Below are 19,798 nucleotides of genomic sequence, written 5' to 3' on the forward strand. Positions count from 1 at the left end.
AGCAAAGAGGCAGGAAGGATGCCATCTGAATTGGCATATATGCTAGAAAATGCATACACTTTTAATGTATTTACACAAATCACAATTAAAAATTGATTGTTTGTTATAATGCACAGTAGAATGGCAGTTTATGGTTGTGAAAGTGCAAATCGAGTTCTTGGATATTTTACTGCAATGGAAAAATTAATATGCGTCGAGAACCGTTTTATAGTCTCATCATGACTCCCTATATCTAAATTCTAATACAGATAGATGATTTTTCATAGAGAGACACGGAAATAAGACAACAGGATAGATGAACACAATGCAACCAACCACCAATAAGCAAACGAGTGAATCTGCAGAGTGTATACGTTTGTACAAAGATAGTGTGTGTTATATCCAAAGATACAGTCTTAAATATGCTGTACTATATACTCATTCATCCAAAGCCATTCACACTGAAACCATCAAGTTATTCTCTTTTGCAATCCCCCTCCCAACCACAGGAGGCACTGCAGCTACAGACTATAACTCACCAAGATCCTTAGAGCCGTGACTCTCGCTGGCCAGCTCTCCCATCCGCACCAGTGCGTCGAAGTAGCCTTTTGCTGCAAATGTCACACCTGGAAACATGGAAGCATTGGGGACATAAGAATCGGGAGTGTGCTAATGTGCTAACCCGAAGCTTCCCTCATCCCACAGGTGCCGCATCTATGGAAACAGGAGTGGTGGATGGGAAAGCTTTAAGCTCTATATGTTCTATGATGGCTCGGCCAGAGAACTGGGGGGAGGTGGGGGTGGAGCTTGTGATTGGTGAGCGATGAATAGCAAAAGTACCATTACTTTAAAATAAAAAAACAAACAAAAAAAGCTTGATGGCCTCCGAAACTTAACATTCACATCAGATAGCACATTACTGAGAGCAATCACTCGTTCTGTGTGAGGTCCCACCACAGGGACAGCTGTGGCTCTTCTGCGTCACCATGGCAGAGAAGGGCTGGCTCTCAATCAGGCTCTCTTGGAGCCAGAGGATCACGGCAGTTTAGTGAGGCGGGACAGTGCCAAGAAGCACAAAGTGTCTTGGAACACAGTGAAATTTAGAACCAGAAGGTACTGAGCGAGTGGTTAGCAAAGGTTAGCATGTTCTGCCTTGAATTCATCATTTTAAAACTGTTAAAATCAGGTAAGAAACCAACACAGCATATTTAATTTGATGCAAATGTGAAAGGCTGTGAGGGACAGAGGTACATCCAATTTGATGTAGAATCACATCTAATACTCAAATAATGTTTTTGAGAGTTTTGAAGTACGCACACAAAGAAATTTGTTGCTTTGCACATTTGTTTCATGCATAGGAAAGCTCTATCTGTTCCAATACTGTATTGGAAAAGTAATTTTATTCTTACATTTTTTATTACTTTTGTTGCCATCTAACTTTGGCATTAATCATTAAAACAATAAAATGTAATAACACTGTAAAACAATATCCATTTTTTATTACAATGTACAGACATGTGATGCCTAAATCCACCTGTAGCATTTAAAATAATTTATTTAGACAAAATAGTGTACTATTTAATATCAGCCATAAAATTAATATTGACTTATCTGTATCAGAATTATACAATTCTGCACGAGAATTTTAATAAAGGCGCATACCTATTTCATTGCATAAAGTACACAAGCACTGCATTCTCAGCACTGCCACATGTACTTGTGCATATACTTGACATTTTGAATGGACTGTTGTACTTCTATCCCTAAGAGCCTCGTTGACGTTTACATCAAATTCAATATGACATATGACCATCCAAATTCAATGCAGTGGGAGTGTTTGGCTGGAGGTGGTAAGGCTACACCAATGGCAGCCCAATCACGTATGAATGTATAGACTTATTTGCTAGCGTCCGCGCAAATCCTAGGCTCAGGATAAGGTGCGTCCTGGTTGTGAGGGATTAGAGGGGGAAATCTGGGGGCTTTGGTGCTCCAGCGGTTAGGCTGAGTGGTGAGGGGTAAAGGAACGAGAGAAGCAGCAGAAGGAAAGAGGATTACAGAGGTCTGAAAAATAGGGCAGAAAGTCTCTCCAACCATCTTTGAGGACACATTGATCAGCCACAGGAGACAATCTGAAGTTAAAAACCACAGAGAAGTCCAATCTAGACCCAGTTATTACATTGCAAGTTTGTGTGTGATATTCTCTAGCTTAGTTGCTGACAGAAGTCTCCACTGAATAAGGGTCGGCGATATAGCCTCAAAATTATATCACGATATTTCAAGAATATTTGCGATACCGATATTTATGCCGATATACAAAAAAAATATGGAACAACGTTTTATTGGTGATTGCAGCTGGCAGGCAGCAGCATTTATTAGTGCAAACACAATGAAGGGCATTTTCTAACCTTTTCCAATGAGCTACTGTCACTGATGACAGACTACCTAATTCGAGGTGTAAATCTACTGTCATAAAGTGGCAGAAGCAGCATTATAGTGCAATAGTAAAAAAAAATGCCAGTGTTGGGCAAGTTACTTTAAAAAAAAGTAATTAGTTATAGTTACTAGTTACTTCTCACAAGTAGTAACTGAGTTAGTAACTGAGTTACATCATTATAAAAGTAACCAATTACCAGGGAAAGGAACTATTGTTCAAATATGTTCAAATATGTCAAATAACTTGGATGCCTCCAATATTAAATGTTAAATGAATGAAATGCACTCTACGTGGAATAAATTATTATTTTAAAATTGTACACTAATACAAAACAACAATTTAAAAATACGTTTTAACATTCTAGCAGACATTATACCAACAAAGCACAATTTAACTTAAAATTAATAAGTTAGTAAAATAATATTTTGTGGTCATTTTTGAGACCCCCTTCATGCAAATAAATGCAGCCTTGCTGAGCAGAAGGGAATTCTTTTCAAACATTAGAAAATATTACAGATCCCAATTTGAACACTGTGTGAACGTTATAATAAATATATAATATAATAAATATATTAATAGAGCTAATGATTATTGTATTTTTAATTTTATTTAACAGAACAACAGTAAAATTACAATACTAACATTTATGAATGTTGATGGAGCTTTTATTTTGACGGAAACCCGCAGGAAGTCCTCAGTGCTTCTTTTTGTTGGTTGACGGCAGCAGATTTATAAATTATTCTCATTACTAATTTGGGAAGATGCACGTATCACATTGTCACACGCCTTGTAAAAATTCATAAAAGTGTTATTGAGCAACTGACGAGTAATACAGTTGTTTGAACGCATGCAATTCATGCGTGTATTAGAAAACATAACGTTCTGCAGTGTATTTAATTGTTAAAGGCCAGCAACAACCACCCCTTCCTCTTCTCATTGGAGACATGCGATGCAGTATTAAACAGCCTCTCGCTGTCGGTGCTTGTAATGATTTTTGCGTCTTTCTCTGACAGTTTTAAATGCTTCGACACTGCCGTCATGTTTGCTGCATTAGTGCGCGCCTCTATTTGATCGCGTCACGTCATTGTTCGGTACAATTTATTAGGTCTTTGTTTATTTTCGGCCGAATAATTTCGGCTGCTGAACAATCGGTGCATCCCTAGTAAATACGTCATTGCGTTGCTATATCACTGATATCGCGATATAACACTTTTTTTTATCATGTAAAAATTTCTTGTATTATCGTGGACGGTATGATGTGACACACCCCTACCACTGAATATAGATGTTAAAGTCTTTCGTCACTAATTATTCTTATTCTACTTTTTTTTTTTTACCTCCTAACCCTTTCAATCCTTCATTTCTAAGAGTCCTCCAACACTTCCAAGGAAAAGGCAAAGGAGGGGGATACTTTAGACTTAACAGCTGCTTATGCGCAAGACATCTCAACATAATCATCTACTCTAGGGCATGCAAATGGACCTCCAAAATATCTTTGTCCTCAAGCCACTGTTGAACAATTGCAGCCAATGTTTCTTTTTTGTATCATGACATTTTAATGATCTATTAATCTCACTATTGGTTACTTGCATTTGCCAAGCTGCCCAAAATCTTGCAAATGCCCAGTGGCCACCATCTGCACTATTCATTAGTGGGTACTGTGGAGGGTTTCACTTTGCTGCCTGCAAGACATGGCATATTTACAACTCCAGCAAATCCCCATGATGGATTCTGTGAACCTTCGTAGCTGCAGCCAAGGCTGATCTGCAAGGATGGGAGCGCAAATCTCACTCGAGTTGGGTCTATTTTTAACCATCTATCAGACTTCACACTCTCGCACACATGCACACACTCTCGTGGTCTACCCTCTAGAGCGTTGGTCTTTTTCTTGTATTTTCTGCCTCATAAAATATTAGATGAAGTCTGGAATGGTGAGGAAAGTGATTGGTTCTCTGCAGTACTTGGCACAGTGCAACTCTACAGGGATTCAATGCTCATCCTAAAGCTTCTGCCTTGTCCGTGGAGCTAAACTGAACACAAGAACTCTGTACACATTATACCTTGAGATCAGACAATTCTATTTCATATTAATCAGAATTTTCCTAACCAGCTACGATCACGACTTATCTGTTTAATCTGTTGTTGTTTTTTTCTATTTCTACGGCATCCCGCCAAGTAAACCTCACCCAGACTGAAATCTCACTGGACCGAAATACTACTCCTCATACATATTAAACATCAAATATGAATGAGGAGAGACTGTGGAAGTTTAGAATCAGATTTTATATTGGATATTAAATAACAAAAGGAAAACCATAAAAAGCATGAAAATACTAGCTTTGTGTTCTTAAACTTTACACTAGAGTGTGCACAGAAGTAGAAACTGTAGTAATTGGCTGCGTTTTGTGATCAATTAGGTCTCATGTCTGATTTTCGTGTTCGGTATACATTACACAGATAAACTGTTTGTCGTCTTGTTGCATCGTACCTGGTTAGTTTTTTTCCAAGAGTGTTACATGTTAAAAATGATACATTGTTAGTAAATTGTTATTCTCAGAATAAAGTATTGTGAAAGAAAGAGGCAATGCAGAAAAGGACATTTAATCGTGGCCCTGAACACCAGCTACCTGTGCTACCTAGCGTTGTATTCGCCATACTCCGACCTCCTTGTAGTGATGTATCATTCTTGTCCTGAATATACATCTTCCCTGTTCCCTTTTTCGCTCCCTCCGTGGGACTGTGTCTGCTCCCAAAGCTCTCTCTGGCCTATTTACGCCTGTCCTCTGTTCCATTTTACTCTCCCTTCCTCCCAGTGCATATTTTTGCTCTGAAACGCCTTCGACCTTGTCCTTGCCCAGTCAACATCTCGAAAACACACATGAAGGTCCGCACACATAACAGAAATACATCATCAATTGTCATTGGTTACATGTATGTAACAGCTCTGGAGATGCAACATGCATGAACCGGATGGATGTTTAGGGGGTTTCAGGGTGCAAATGGATTTAGACATGTAACATTCTAAGACATCATCACTACGAGAGAACAGGAAGTCTTCCTCCCCACAAACAAAAACATTAATTCTTAACAAACATTCAACAAACATTTAAACAACATTCTATTAGAGTTCTATGCAGGAATTTGAGTTTTTATATTAGCAATAACAAATCCCAGATGCTAGTCACAAAGGTGTATGCAACCAAGGAGTGGCGCTCTCCGTAAGCATGAATTTCAAGCAATTTCTTCTCATAAATTAAAGCAGACCTATGAAACAAGAGCTGGCTCATTGCCTGCAAGAGTGATAATGAACAAGCCACTGATGTACTCACTGGAGAGGGCCTTCTCGTAAGTCTTCCCCATGGCAACAAAGTTCCTTAAGCAAGGGTTGAACTGCTCCATGATGGACTGAAACAGAAATAGCACAGCTTTAGTCAGCACAACAGCAGCAGTCACCATTTAGCGGTCATTCTCACCACTACCAAAACACCAATGGGACAAACGGATAATTAAACAGGTGAACTTTTGTTTCTTTATTCTTTATAGGTGAACTTTAAGTCTATATTACAAATAAAGTGTTTGTCTTTTGGGGGCAGGCGTGTGTATGAAGATGCAGTGCATTTGCAGAGACCAAGAAAAGATGGATAGAGAGAGAAAGAGCTAGCCAGAGCTCTCACGCCCCCACCTTTCAGAACATTCTCATTAGTGGGACTTGGAGGGCATCATGCCAGCTGGGATTTGCCGTTCCTTTGTTGCTGGTGGGTACAGGATTGTGGGAGTATGTGGAGATCTACCCACTGCCTGACTCACCTAATCCAACATTAAGAGTTGCCCTTTATAATCTATTCATTTCTGCTGAAGCTCCTCATTGAGGAGACCTCTTCCTCTTCTCAAAAGAGCTTTGTTGGTCCATTCAGAGTAAAATCACTTGCTATATCTTGACTTGACAAATTTGTTCTGAGAACATTTTCCTCAGAGTTACGTTGTTCCTGTTTCTACAGGCTTCATCACAGCTTTGAAAATAACAGGGCAGCATATAAAGGGACAGAGGAAGGGTTCATAAAGACAGAGTCTAAGAAAGTTGAAGAACAAAGGATGTACAAAAAAAAAAAGCATTGTATAATACAGATACTGTGGCAGCTGTGGAGAGAGAATGAAGCTTCATGAATGAAAGTCTCTTCTACTCTAGGTTTAACAGAATTGGAATGGAAGTGTTTATAAACTCAATTAAGGTCGACGGTAAACTGATTGCTTGGGTATATCCCAAATCCCCCCACCCCTGTGTTCCAGTTACAATGAAAGCAGGTTTCCAGTGAAAATGAGGACAAAGACAGACTTCTTCAATCTGTGCATTGCTGCAATGCAAACTGTGATTCAGAAGTCTTTAGAAATGTATTGTGCCAAAAAAAGTTTTTAACCTTAGAGAACATGCAATTAATACAATTTTAAATTTCAAATGTTTTATCTGCCAATATGAAAATATAATATATATTAAAATATGTGTACACTATTTATACAAGTTTGTCCCCTGTGATTTTTTGTTGTTGTTAAAAACAGCAATCTTGTGAAATATTTTGTCAGCTTTGCCAGTCTTCTGACTCCAGACATAATTATAATATGCTGATTTGTTTCTCAAGAAACATTTATTTTTATCTTCCCTATTATCAATATTGAAAACAGTTGTGCTGCTTAATATTTTTGTGGAAACTGAGAAACATTTTATTTCAGGATTCTGTGATAAATAGAACAGCATGTATTTAGATTTTTTTGTAATAATTTCACTATCTCCAAACTTTTGAAAAATAGTGTATATTTATAATTATTATATATACTTATGAATATACAAATATAAGCTAAAAACAATATTGATAAGCTGAAAAATGAGAATAGAAACAGACAGGGCAAGTAAATCAGCTCCAAATAAATCATTCATAAACATCCTTGTCTTTCTCTCACTGTCACGTCTTATCTAACATCTTCTCAACTCACAATTATTTCTTATGTAATTCCTCATCTGCTGCATGCAATCATACAGCGGAGTCTGTCCAGCGGTACTAATCTTCGTTATAAAATCCTTATAAAGGAAAAAGAAAATGCAGACTAACAAATACACGACAGCAGAAGAGATGAGAAGGAAATAAAGGCACTGGAGAAATTCATGGTTGGGTGCAAACACAGCTGGCATGTTTTCATCAAGGAAGGAATTACACAAACATAGTGTGATAGAGCTCACTGCACCACATTCCTATGAGATGAAAGCACATGATCGCATTCATGAGGTGAAATATACGACTGGTATTCATACAACGACCAGGGTGCGTTTTGCATGACAGGTTTTAGTAAAACATAATGCTGAAGTGTTTCATTTCTGCACATTTTAATGGCCACTAATGGTATCAGTATAATATCATAATGTCCCACTTAAGTGCTGTGGTTAAACATGACCAGAATGCGGTGCACTGCAAACCTTAAAATCTCATCTATTCTATATATATGGGAAAGACTAAAAAGTAAGCCAATAAATTTAACCAAACTATTTTCCTCTCCCCAACAGTTTCCAGAGAGCTCTGTCCTAGAGAAATCAGCATTATACATGAATCAGTGCCAAGCTGATGTCCACCCAACATCTAATCATTAAAAGCATTAAAAACACTCCACTGGGAAAACTCTCTTTCCTTGATTAGTCCCTCAGCAATCAATCTATGTTCAACAAGCATGAACGAGAGCAACCAAACCCCCGATTAGGTGTCATTTTCATCTCAGTGCAGCTCTGCCAGACACTAAACACAGATTACCATGTAATTTTTCAGCACTTCATTACAGACATGTTCATTAGGACATAATTAATAGTCTTAACTAATGAGCAAGATTTCATATTGATGCATATTCTATAAGCGGGACCTCGTTCAAGAATTTCACGCTCCCCCTGAAATGAAGGTGCGCTCACATATTACAGTATCAAGTACAGCACTAAATATGAATGGTTTTATTAGATAATGCAGGCAGTCACCGAAGGAAATGTATAATTTCCCCTTTTTTATAAAAAAAGAGAAGAGGACCAAATGAAGCACCATTTCAACAGTATGTTAACAGATATCCAACCATATCAGCAGAAATGTGTGGCCTTCTAATTGAACTTTAGAATGAGAGTTGAATTAAAAAAAAAAAAAAAGGAGCCTTTGAGAATATAAATGAATCCTCGGCAGATTTTCTGTACTCACATGCACACAGTTTGGCTTTGTCATGGTAATACATTGAGAAATGGGAGAACGGTTAGTATTTGTTGAACTAGCTGGGTTGTAAACATGCCTCATTTACCACACACACACCCTTATACATCAACACCTACAAACTTGGTGCTATATAAACCTGCTACAACACAAACCTGTGATGTGAAACTAATGCAGCTGCAGTCTAAGGCAGCTTGGAAAAGATTGATGAATGTAATCAACTCTTGCGTCTGTGTGTGTCAGTCCAATAACAATCTATGCCTCAATGTCAGGTGGTTAAACAAAAGTGCCGTTTTCATCTTTATGTCTTCAATATGCATAGTAAAACATGGTTAAAGCAGCCGTGTGGCCACTGATGTAAGTTGAAGTCTGGTGAAGACTTCCTGCTGTTCAGTGTTATGTAATGCTCTTGAGTCCTACAGCTTCAGGACAATGGAAATGGATAATGATGATGTGTATTAATCAGTGTGTCTGAATAGGTTTTTGAACCCAAATGTCAGGGTTGATTTTCAACAGCTAACCTTCTGTTCAAAGCGCTGCATTGCACTGTCAATTAATTTCATTGTTCGATGCTGGAAATTACCTGAAATTAATACACCTACACTGTAAAAAAATAATTGTTCCAAAAAGTTGTTTCATCTTAAAATAATTTGTTACCCCGCTGACTTAAAATTTTTAGTTTAGTCAACTTGAAATTTTAAGTTACTCAATGTTAATTTAAGGGACAACTGGAATATTTTAGCTGAATAAACTAAAAATTTGAAGTCAGCGGGGTAACAAATTATTTTAAGTTGAAACAACTTCTTTTTTTTTTTTTTTACAGTGTATTAGAATGATATACAGTGGGCCGTTGGAAACTTTTGGACACTTACTCCATGCTGTATGAATGTCACTGCATGACATTCAAACATTTTTAAAACCACGCTATAATTCCAAAGAAGCAAATGTGCAACTTTTTACTATTATTCTGCAAGTATATAGAGAACAATAAACTAAACTTGGGCAGGAAGTTTCACTTGTTAAATAACTACAAGCTCAAGGTGACCCTGACTTTAAATACTGTATGTATTTTTCAAGCTAGACATGCTTTCGCTTGTTCAGAAAGACCCCTTGCACCCTGAAACAGTGTAATTTACATATTGTAAGATTATCTAGTAAACAACACATTTCAGCTTTGCAACACACACACTCTTTCTAAGGGATGTAAAAGCAATATGCTATATTGCAATATACCTCCTATGTCTCATGAACAGAAACTTCATGTTTTGTAAACCACATAATTTCTTGTTTATCATGCAAAATGTTTCCTTAATAAATATACATACAGTATACACACATAAGTATAATGTTCACATGCTTGTAATTATTCATCATAATGTCATGACTTGATCTTCTGGTGAAAAGACTGGTGACATATGCCCGACCTCTCCAATAATTTCACCCGCTTAATCCCCACCTCTCAATCTTGCAAACTCGGATTCAGCTCATTGCCTCCATCCATTCAACAACTGATTGACAGAACCAAGTCCCACCCAACATTTTTTTCTTTTTCACTAATGTCACTTTTTCAATAATTTCACTCAGATGTATGTCACATAAAGATCTGTCTTTGCTTCTAATGACTTTAAAGGATTGGTATTTAACCACCTCCTTCATAAAAACTCCCAAGCTTCAAGAAAACACTGATTTGAGATCAGTTTTACCATTGTATTACACTACGACACTAACAACAAGAGTATTAGACTCTGATCTGGGATCTGGGCTTTCTGCAGATGCTGCCTCCATCTTCCCACATGAACCAAGATCTTTGTGTGTCCACTGCGGATGTGGCAAGTCATTTAGTTACAGCTGTCTCACTCCTACAAGCCGCCCTGGCGCTCATCTTACCAATTTCCATTTCAGATGAGCCTGTCTGTGTGCGTGCGTGGGTGTATGTGTGCCTGCGCGAGTTCACCGTGAACATCAGCACTGTGTGCATCCCACTTCAGAGTGAGCTTGGAGAGGTGAGATGGAGAGAGAACGACTTCCTTGCCCATACATGGTTGTGTCGGAATTCCCCCGCATTACTCTCTGCTACAGTGCATTCCTATTCCCTGCACGTTTGGATTGTACCATCTGATTGCAGCAGGAGGGGGAGTTTGTGCAGCTAGAGCTTGTTACCTTTGACTGAAGGAACACTGTGTCCCCCTCTGTCCCAACACCTTAATCCATTCACAGAAACGCAGATGAGAAATGAGTGAATCACAATTTCAGTGAAAGGAGACAAAGATGAATACGGCTGAGATGCATGTGCTGCTACATGTGTCTGTGTATAATGAATGTATATAATGGGGCTGGCTGCGTGTGTGTGTGTGTGTGTATTCCTGCACAGTGTCGTCTCTCTGCTGGTGTACCCTCCCGTGAGATCTCGAATGAAATGTCACAGCAGAGATTCCAGCATTTCCCAATTATCTCCTCCTGTCTCAAACACACACATGCGTCAAACCGTTCCCCTTCCTCCCACCTTCAATCAGTGTCTCTCGTTCTACTGTATTCTTCCTCTTGCCCTCTCTAACTGTGTTAAAAATTTAAAGTAAATAAGAAATTATATTTTGCATGCCTATTTTAGGTCCATTATGATTTATTTATTTTTTTTCCAATTTGAGGTTTTCATGACAATTAAATTCTCATTTAAATTCAATTCTTATTACTGTAATATACTGTAATAGAGTTAGTGATGAAAACCATTCTGTTTATCATTTAAATAAGCTTAAATTAATGCCAGTACAACAAATACTATCATGACAGTGCAGTTGTATAGTGTGTATATACAGTATGTATATATATATATATATATATATATATACATACACATACATACATACAAATTTATGGTAGATATATATTCATCAGTATGATTTAATAATAATTTATAGTATTTACATTTTTTTCATTACAGTAGGCTAGCTAGAATTGGAAGCTATTGAATGCAAAATATATATATTTTTTTTCTTTTGATTTGTGCCTGAAATATGAGATGAATATTCCCAGACATTTCTTGACAATTTATATGAGCTTCACTCTGCTAGACTGCTACGATATCATTTGCAAGGTGAATTTGCAATTTGTGGGATGATCAAAACAAATATAGAATCTCATCACTGTAACCTTACACATTTGTTCATCAGGGATATTGTAATAGGTTTCTCTCATTCCTTGCCAATTCCATCCTCCGTTCTTACACTGGTACCCACTCAAACCACTCTGCCTGGCAGGCAAGACAGTAGTAGGCCCTATGTTTGCCCTGCCAGTGTCTATTCATAACAGGCATGACAGAAACAGACCGCTCTTCAACCACATTATATCCATCATGGCTGCCAAAGGACCACATAAGCTCACATTAGAGTGAAATGACGTGGGATGGATCTAAAATATTGTCACATAAGCAGATCACCTTTGGGTTTGAGACAAAGATATCACAGCCCTGTAAATAAATGTCAAAAGAGATGCACTGGACCAAAATACTAAGACATCTAAGCATTTTGTAACGTTAGATATTTTCTATCAATAAAACTGGAGTGGACTTCAACATCAAGCTGCTGTGAGAGGTACAAAACGTTATTTAAGCCATTGTTTAAATGAATTCCTTTATAATTACTCAGACTTTAGAGGCCATTAAAGTCTAAATGATTATAAAAGAATTCATTAGAGCACACAGATGTCTCTGTTTAGTGCTTCAGGAGTGTATCTGTGTGATTTTTATGTGAAAGTACAAAACATTTTGTGCCTGTGAGGACACAATAATCTGGTGTGCTGCTGGCAAAATAAAATCTTTCCCTCCTCTTTTTCTCATTCACTCTTTCATCATCACTGACATTCAAACAGCTGGCCTGCCTCTCACCTACAATTCACACAGACAACAGTGCAGTCTCTCTCTCCATCTGAGTGCATACATAAAACTCTTTAATCTGGTTACTACTAACCCTTAGCTTTAACCACACTAGCAATAATACAATCTCATGTTACATTAGACCATTTACTAAAAGCCTGTTGACACCAAAAAGTATAACTATATTAGTGTCCACACCAACAAAATATAATGTTCTGTTCATTATAAGCATGCACTGCAGTTTTTATTATAAGCATGCGTCTGCCGCTTTAAATGCTCAAGCAATGCAGGATGGCTTTTAATTGGCTGTCAATGTTTTCATCATTCATCAGCTGGAAAAATTTGATCTGAACTTGATCGTTATTGTTGTTATAGTTACTGTCCTTCCTTGGTGTGAATGACACTTAAGCCTATACATGGAATTACTAGACTTTTTAAAGCATTTAATTTGTCATGAAGTAGATGCCAGTAATAATGGCAGGTATGCATGTAAGGCCGCTGCAAATGAGTGCTGAAGAGAATGACAATCAAACCAGGAGCATAGCATGACTCAAGTCGTATTTCATAAATTATGTTATTATGATGAAATAAGCACAAAAACGGCTTAATTTAAATAAACATTTATTTTGAGTTAGATAATAGTTTGAATGACAAGATCTGTTAACCAGCCAGTCAGAAATTGTCCACATTGATCCAGATTAATTTACCTAAACATTAGCCAATTTATACAGTAGTCATTACTGGTTAGAACCAGCCACATGGATTCACAGCCAATTCATTGTGAAAATGTATTTTCAATGTAGAAAAGAACAACAGAGGTCACTGTGGTTTTCAGCAAGAGTCCAGAAAGCGGGACATAAATTAATAAATAAAACATGGCATAATGAAGGAAGGTGACACACTCATAATGCGGCCATCTGTAAGTACCAGGTTTCTGCATAAAGTCGTAAGCTTTGCCCTTTACAGAGCTGTTATGATCTACTTGTCTCAACTAAGAGTCCCATTCCCTTTAGAGGTACACAGACAGTCAAAAACACAGACGCAAACACACAGTCCAACAGCTTTCGCCCAACATGCTGTTAAGCTACCATCTGTCTTCTTTCTGACAGCTTACAGCACAAAAACAAACAAAAAAAATTATTTTGGACGGATTTTTAATGACATCTATATTCTTTTAAGGCTCTCCAGATGACTTGGACTAAGATAAGAGGAAAAGTTGAAACTAGGACTTGTTATACAACGCCAAAACCAGGGCGCAAGGGGACACATACTGTGCTTTTCTAATTGCCATGCATATGAATTGGGATGAATCAAAATGCACTTTAAGAAAGAAAAGTCAATTGACCTCTCCCAAAACTCATAGCAAGCCTACAAAGAAATCCCTGTTCCGCCCTTAAAATCCACTTCATTTTATTGAGAACACACACCTGAACACAAAACAAATACACAGAGATAATGTTGATTTTAGAACAAGGTAAAGATCCATCAAACAAAGGAACTGCTCTGGGTGGCAAGAAAATTTAGTTGATTGTTGACAGTAAAACTGTAGCAAATTAAATATTGTTTTTGCTGAACGACCTCCACATCACCATCTGTTTGGAGGGGAAAAGGGATAAAAATATTCCTCTTTTAAGAAAATATGCATTTGCATAATTCAGCCTGATATCTACATCAATAGAAGTGCGGCCCAGTAAGAGGCCAGTTCAAGTGTAGACATGTGGTCAAGGTGTGGGCAGTGCAGCGTGGTACGAAGGAAACTGCCTCCAACAGATGACAATATCTTCGAGGTCTGTCTGTCCTACTCACCGTGGGCATACACAAAGCTGAACTCACTCACAACCCCTACGCTTCAGCAGAGGCACATTCTCACAACCAGACCGTTCGGTCTGCGAGACACTACCCACACGCACACGGAGACAGAGGCACATGCACGTACTGACACACATACTCCATTGGCCCGTGAGACACTGCCCACACATACTGGCAGATGCAGGCTGAGTCACTCGTAAGTGCAGACGGGTGGATTTGAGCTCCCAGGGTCCTGTGGGATTACCAAGCAGCTGCCAGGCGTACACATAAACATACATATCGACACACTCCCAAAATCACACATGAAGTTGGACAAAGAATTTCCGACAGATCGAGTTGCTAAACTCGAATTCCATTGAAAGAATGGCAGATTTCCCCAAAACTAACATGCTCGTCATTCAAGCTCTACACATGCTTTGCACCTTTCGTCTTTGTTTATTAAACAGTTCTGCTACACTTAATAGTGTACTGCATCTTTACTGAAATTTTTTTAGCGGGTTTACATTTTTGATTTTTGATTTTTTTTTTAAAACAATCAGTGTAGAAAAGGCAACAAACATGAGCATTAAAACGACAAAGCTGCCAGTTATATGAATATAAAACCATATTTCTCAACTAGATTTTCAAGGACCTATAGTTTTTACTTGTTTAAAAAAAAGCCAAATTGTTTATCACATAAAAGTAACCACAAAAAAGATTGAAATTCAATAGGCCCAACAATATGCAAAAAAGAAACTAGTTCAATTTGACTACTTCCTACTAAGTAACAGATAAATTTGTGGCAAAATACAAGTGATGCACTGAAAATATTTTTTTACAGAAACCAAAAATTTGGGTTATAAAATTTGGTTGATTGAGTCATTTAACTTCATAAGCTGTTCAAGTAGCATATATTAAAACCAGTTGCAGAAAATTTCAAGCCACTTCTCTGTATTTTACTAACAATTTTTTTTTGGTTATGGTAATGTTTGTCCACAGTGCTGATTATTGTTGACCTGTTGTAGCTCATCCATATTGTATGCACGAAATAAACAACGACATAGTCAAAATGAATTAAAACGTCACCCTAATGACTGTTAAAACGTATCAAGCATTGGCCAGAACTATTCTGTCAAAACCAGTTCCTGGAGGACCACAGCCCTGCAGAGTTTAATTAAAACACCTGAACTAGCTTATCAGGGTTTTTAGGATTACTTGAAAACTGAAGGTAGGTGTGTCGAAGCAGGTTGTTGTGTTGGAGCTAAACTCTGCAGGACTGTGGGCCTCCAGGAGCTGGGTTTGACACCCCTGCTGTAGAGTTTTACCAGACTTTCAACCTTTGATGTCAACAACTAAAGATACAAGGATCATTTCCTCTGCCCTTTTAAAAGTTGATAAGCCGATTTATTTTGCCATCTCAACGATGAATGATAACCTTACATTGTATTTCATGATTTGCATTTTCGTCCTGCTGTCTGTGACAGAACAGACCAGCATTTCTGGGTCACGAGTCGACCCTCCAGTTGAGAACCGCTGATTTGAAAGATGATGCCTGATGCTGTCAAATGGCCCACTACTTCATTCTTCTATCTGTGAGTGCAGTTTATCGCTCCGCCGCATCCGCTGTCTCTTTATTTCTTATAATAGAGAACCCCACTGTGGCCTCACAATACCCATAATTATACAAATCACAGAGCCTAAAGAAGCCAAGAGACCCAATGAGGAATGAATATCCTCCCACTTAAGAGTCTGAAAGGACAAAACGACCTCAATGCTCAAAGCTAGATGTAACACTGGTCATGACTTGAGTTCCAACGCTACAGGACATTGAAATAATGATCCCTAACAGAGGTTTAAATTCATTTTTCTTCGAGCTGGTTACCGCTGATTACTTTCTAAAGTGTCTTAATATAGGTTTTGAGGTAGTCGATTCTATGGCTTCATCCTACTTACAATCATCCTATCTATGAGAGAACATTAGAAATACATAAGCTTGATGTCTTTAGTTAATCCTAAAATAATCAATCAAGTACAATCCAGCAGGAAAATGTCAATTTTTTTTTATCAAAGGTCATAATATTGGAAACGGTTTCACTGTAAATACTCTAAAACTTTTGCCTTCGACAAGAAGATAATACTAATGCATGCAAAATAATCCTGAAGGAGGATTATGTGGTCAAGAAATGCCCAGTTATTAAACTAAAGCTTTTCTTTTGCCCGGTTACACGACTTTTCTAAGCTCATGAAAAATGTATCTCCACATTCAAAGAAAGACTTACAGTACAAGGCAACCTAACTTCCTTCTTCAGATATTATCATGACCTCGTTTTGACTTCAACCTCACATGAGCCTTTCCAAGTTAGAGCAACATTCCTGTTAGTTTACATACTGTATGCACTCCTGTCAAATGTGGTTTCCATTTCCTTATTAACACACAGGCACATGTTTGACTTATCACATGTTTGTTTGTTTTTCTAAAGCCCGCAATTATATACCATACTAGAGGTATGCATTAAAAAAAAAAAAAAAAAACTTGACTCCAAGTTTAACTCTGAGTTTAACTTGACTCCAAAAAAAAACACTAAAAATGCACTTTAAAATATATATTGTCATATTTTCTAATATAAAAAATATAACATGCAGTGTGACATGCATATTCCATCTACACCTATTTATTATCTTTTTAAACTATTTTGCACTTTCAGATAGGTTTTTTCAAGCCAATGCCAAAATTTGTTTACTGATTATTATATATTATATAGAAAAAATATATAGTGTATATTGTTTTAATATTAATATAATGATAATGCATACAATTTTTAGTACCTCATGTTATTTACTGTTAATTTTTTTTTTAAAGATAAAAGGAAAATCTTCCCCTTTTTAATCCAAAATAAATAGATTAATAATCTGCATCATATTTGTCATCCTATATATATATAGGATGAAATGTCTTGCATATGCCTTGATGTCTCATTTTCACATATCACATTAAAATGTCGCCTTAAAAAAGCGCATTTGGTTTCAGGCAAGTTTTCCTCTGACCCCAAAGAAAACTTAAAAGCTCAGAAAAACGCCGCCCCTGTCCAAGCAATAATAGTGTCCCTTCATTCTCTAGCCAAGGATATTAGCTCCATGGGTTGGAATTAACAGCCTAAACATTAAAGTCCCTTAACAGATGTCTGCAGGATTGGACTAACACGCTTCACTGGGTCAGTCTCGGCAGCCACCAAGGTTTAGTTTGGTGAGTCAGGTGGTTTCAAAGAGGTACGCTACAACAGACGTGAGCTCCACAAGGGAAATGCTGGCAGAGAAAAGAACTAAATGGACGTTCGTATGCGTGTGCTGTGGGGATCCATGGAAGTGCATTAGTCACTCTTTCCTGATGGGACTCAGATATGCTCCATCTGTTTTACACAATCAGTTTCATACCACATTACCAACCGAGAACTCATTTAGACCAAAACAAATCCATGGTTACAAACACACTCACACAAACACCTTCAAAGCCAGGGCAAACACAGTTATCTATTAAGCTTTTCACAAATTCCAAAAATGAAGGTACTACAAAACCGAAGAGCTAGAGGAAATGTACAGAAGTAAACTCTTGAAATGTTTTTATTCTCTATATGCATAGCCTACAAGTGATGAAATCAGACTAGGCACCCGAAACTCACGTGTCCCACTGAGTTACAGGACAGAATCAAGTATTTGGCTAAACTGGTTCTACACTGAAACTAGCTATTTCTGCTTTAATTACAGGAGCCTCTAGTTTGTATTATTTAAAGGGATAGTGCACTACAAAATCTAAATTCTGTCATAATGAGTCTCAGTCCCCATTCACTTATATTAGCCTACTTAAAAAAAAAGAAAAAGCAATATAAGTGATGGGTGACCGAAGCTGTCAGTCCGTCATATACTGCCTATGATTTCAGCTTGTGTCCCAGAAAAGAAACTGGGGGTGAGCAAATGATGACAGAATGTTCATTTCTGAGTGAACTGTCCCTTAGCAACTTATTCATCAGTAAGCAACTTTTAAAAAGAAAACCTTTGCATTTAAATTTTGTATTAAGTTTACACCATGAATGAATAAATCTGGCACAGAAAAATTAGAATATAATTAATTCAGAAAAAAAAAAAAAAAAAACATAAATATAAAACAATATAAGGCTGCCTAATACAACAATAGTGAAACTCACCTTATAGACATTCTCCGTTATACGGTGCACCTCATCGGTCCGGGACATTTTGGAAGCTTGAGTCAGAACCATAGACGAGAATTTGAATGTCTACTGCAGGAAAATGTTTCCGAGAAAACACAGGAGGAGAGGAGGAGAAGACACTGTACCATTCAAACAGAGAGTGTCAGAGGCAGAGGAGGATGCGGGAGCTTTTATATGGAACTCTCTAGCTGATGCCCACGCGCAGCCGCCGGAGTGGCGGGAATCCACCGTACGCGTTTATCCTCGTCACTGGAACTGCGCTTGATATTCAAACGGACTCCGCCTCTCCTCTTTCACCTTCTCGCAGCGCGACGCGACGGAAGAGCTTCCTTGGTTATAATAGGACCGTTCGCCTGACCACAGAACGCGGACGGTGACAGCTGCGGACGTTGAGATCATTTACTACAGCATTGTGTCGCGTGCTTGCTGTTGTCCTAATAGGAGGTTTGGCGCGACGCTAAGCGGTGTTGAGGGATGTCAGGAACAGTCTGTTCCTTAAACACGTTTGTATTCTTGAACCCACTCTTTAGACCCACTCTATTTTGATTCATTTCAATGAACTGAATCTTTAAATCCCCGTACCCCGTTCACTAAAAAGATCCATTCACTTTCTTCAGCTTACATTGTTCGCCAGTAGGTGGCGACAATGAGCGAGTCATTGAATCATTCATTGAACCGATTCTGTAAAAAACACAAGAGTTTAAAAAACCCTAACCCTCACTAAAACAAGTCATTATCCTTTAAAATTTTCGTACCAATAGTTATCTTTTTTTCATCAGTAGGATATTACTTTAAACATTCAGGCTCAAAACTGATTCATACAGTGAAATTGTAGGTTCAACCAATTAAATTCTCCTTTACAACCTGCGCTCGAATGCTATTTGTTCAAGCAAAAAAGGGCGTGACTTCACTGAACAACAACAAAAAAAGAAATAAATTTGAACGATTCGTTCACTTAAAAGATTCATTATCACTAGAAAAAGTACGGATTAATAATATTTAATAGTTAATATTTATGTGTGGAATAATAGGCCTACATATAGTGAAAACGCCATACAAAAAAAAAAAATTTTTAAGGAAATTATTAAGAAAAGACATAATTTACTCATCTATTAATCTCTTAATATTTTATACCATTATTAATATATATTATAACTACTTATTAGAGACATTTAAAAGTCAATCAATCTCTACCAAATCTGTAAATCAAAGGATAGATGATGTCTTTTGTTGTTTTGAGAAAAATTGCTTTATGGTTGTATTCCCGGCAGCATCATCA

General features: G+C 37.6%; 1 protein-coding gene across 9 annotated transcripts in view; it reads right to left on the reverse strand.

The window, feature by feature from the left end:
* Positions 1-19,422, reverse strand: part of baiap2b (BAR/IMD domain containing adaptor protein 2b) — a 55,694-nt gene extending 36,272 nt beyond the window's left edge. For 3 of the 9 annotated variants that reach the window (XR_009273701.1, XM_058793838.1, XM_058793837.1), the window contains exons 1-3: positions 18,496-19,412; positions 5,743-5,818; positions 519-605 (exon numbers count right to left, since the gene is read on the reverse strand). Coding sequence is in view for 8 of the 9 variants with exons in the window: in XM_058793838.1 (XP_058649821.1) it covers positions 519-605; positions 5,743-5,818; positions 18,496-18,567 (235 nt within the window). In the remaining variant the exon portion in view is untranslated. Of the gene's footprint in view, positions 1-518; positions 606-5,742; positions 5,819-18,495 lie in introns of all 9 variants that reach the window. The other 6 variants (XM_058793834.1, XM_058793833.1, XM_058793839.1 and 3 more) reach the window with 5 other exon arrangements.
* Between the last annotated feature and the right edge of the window lie 376 nt (positions 19,423-19,798).

The sequence above is a fragment of the Onychostoma macrolepis genome, chromosome 12 (genome assembly GCF_012432095.1).
Source record: "Onychostoma macrolepis isolate SWU-2019 chromosome 12, ASM1243209v1, whole genome shotgun sequence".
Classification (NCBI taxonomy): Eukaryota; Metazoa; Chordata; class Actinopteri; order Cypriniformes; family Cyprinidae; genus Onychostoma; species Onychostoma macrolepis.